General features: G+C 35.8%; 1 protein-coding gene across 1 annotated transcript in view; it reads left to right on the top strand.

Annotated features, from left to right (window-relative positions):
• The window catches only part of LOC116691755 (interleukin-4 receptor subunit alpha), a 5,963-nt gene that overhangs the window by 1,198 nt on the left and 3,473 nt on the right, over positions 1-1,292 (top strand). Inside the window, exons 3-6 of the mRNA XM_032519626.1 lie at positions 18-132; positions 255-433; positions 698-849; positions 955-1,123. Of these exons, the coding sequence (XP_032375517.1) occupies positions 18-132; positions 255-433; positions 698-849; positions 955-1,123 (615 nt within the window). The remainder of the gene's footprint in view (positions 1-17; positions 133-254; positions 434-697; positions 850-954; positions 1,124-1,292) is intronic.

The following is a 1,292-nucleotide window of genomic DNA, read 5'->3' as shown; positions in this document are numbered from 1 at the left end:
CCACTTTCATTCTGTAGTTGATGGATACTCCTGTGTGACTGCCTATTGGGACACAATTACTTGTGTCTTGAACATCACTGGTAATCCCGTGGGACAGGCCAACGCCACCTACAGCCTGAAATTCATTGACAAGTAATTGTTCTTCTTGCAGAATTCTATTGAATAAATGAAAATGTTACATTCTTCCTACGTACGTTAATGTTTGTGTTTTTGCCACATAATCACATGCGTTGTTATTGTTTATTAAATTGTAGTCAAGAAGAAGAAAATATTTCCTGCCCACTTGTGGTGACGAATCAAAGTTACAGCTGTGTCTGTAAGATCCTGAAGGACTCCAATATTTTTTCAGGATTTGAGGAATATGACTTGAAACTTTGTTATGAATCTGGCTGTTATTCTTTAACAGAGACGCCTTTTCAACCAACTAAGTACAGTAAGTATGAAGTAATTAAATGAGTGTGTGTGTCTGAGTAATTTACATGTATTGATGGTTGTGTTTCTTTCTCTGCATGATATTGTACCCGTAAAATGACTCAAACTTTCATGAAATTAAGATATTTCCAAAGCATAGTATCTTGATTAATCAGTTAAGATACTGAACAAACGGGTTGTGCTTTTGCAAAATGTGCTGTATGTATTGTAAACATTTTTTATATATATGTAGATATGCTTTGATACTGTAAATGTTTGTGACCAGTTGAGCTGACACCCCCGCATCCAGCTGAGATCCAAAAAACCCTAAATACTTTTAACATCACTTGGAAAAGTGGGTATGAGCACCATTGGTACTTACACGATAGCCTTGACTACGAACTCTTACTTCAAACATCTCAAGGCACTGAGAACAATGTAAGATCCATTGTTATAACTAGCCATCAAATTAAATTAAAACTATTTTTTAGTATAAAAGATTAAACAATAATTGTTTGTTTAATTGTTTCACCTTTTCCTCAGATTCTTCGTTCCAATTCAATCGAGAGGTATGCACTGATCCAGAGGTCAACACTTAAACCAAATGCTGCATATTGCATTAAAGTGAGATCTATACCTAACAGTGATGACTATAACGCAACTTGGAGTAAATGGAGTCCATCAAGATGTTGGAAAAATGAAGTAGCAGAAGGTAACGTACCCCTTTTTCCTTTTGTATGAAGGCTTTGTGGCTCTGACTGTCAATAATGAATGTAAATGTACTGATATACAGTACATGTAAAGTCTGCTCTCTGCTGTCTTAAACTGTGTGTGATGTCTTCTCCCTGAACTGTGTCTCTGTGTCATCAAGAACAGTATTG

Source organism: Etheostoma spectabile, chromosome 6, assembly GCF_008692095.1.
Source record: "Etheostoma spectabile isolate EspeVRDwgs_2016 chromosome 6, UIUC_Espe_1.0, whole genome shotgun sequence".
NCBI classification, from domain to species: domain Eukaryota; kingdom Metazoa; phylum Chordata; class Actinopteri; order Perciformes; family Percidae; genus Etheostoma; species Etheostoma spectabile.
This window is presented reverse-complemented; position numbering and strand designations above follow the sequence as displayed.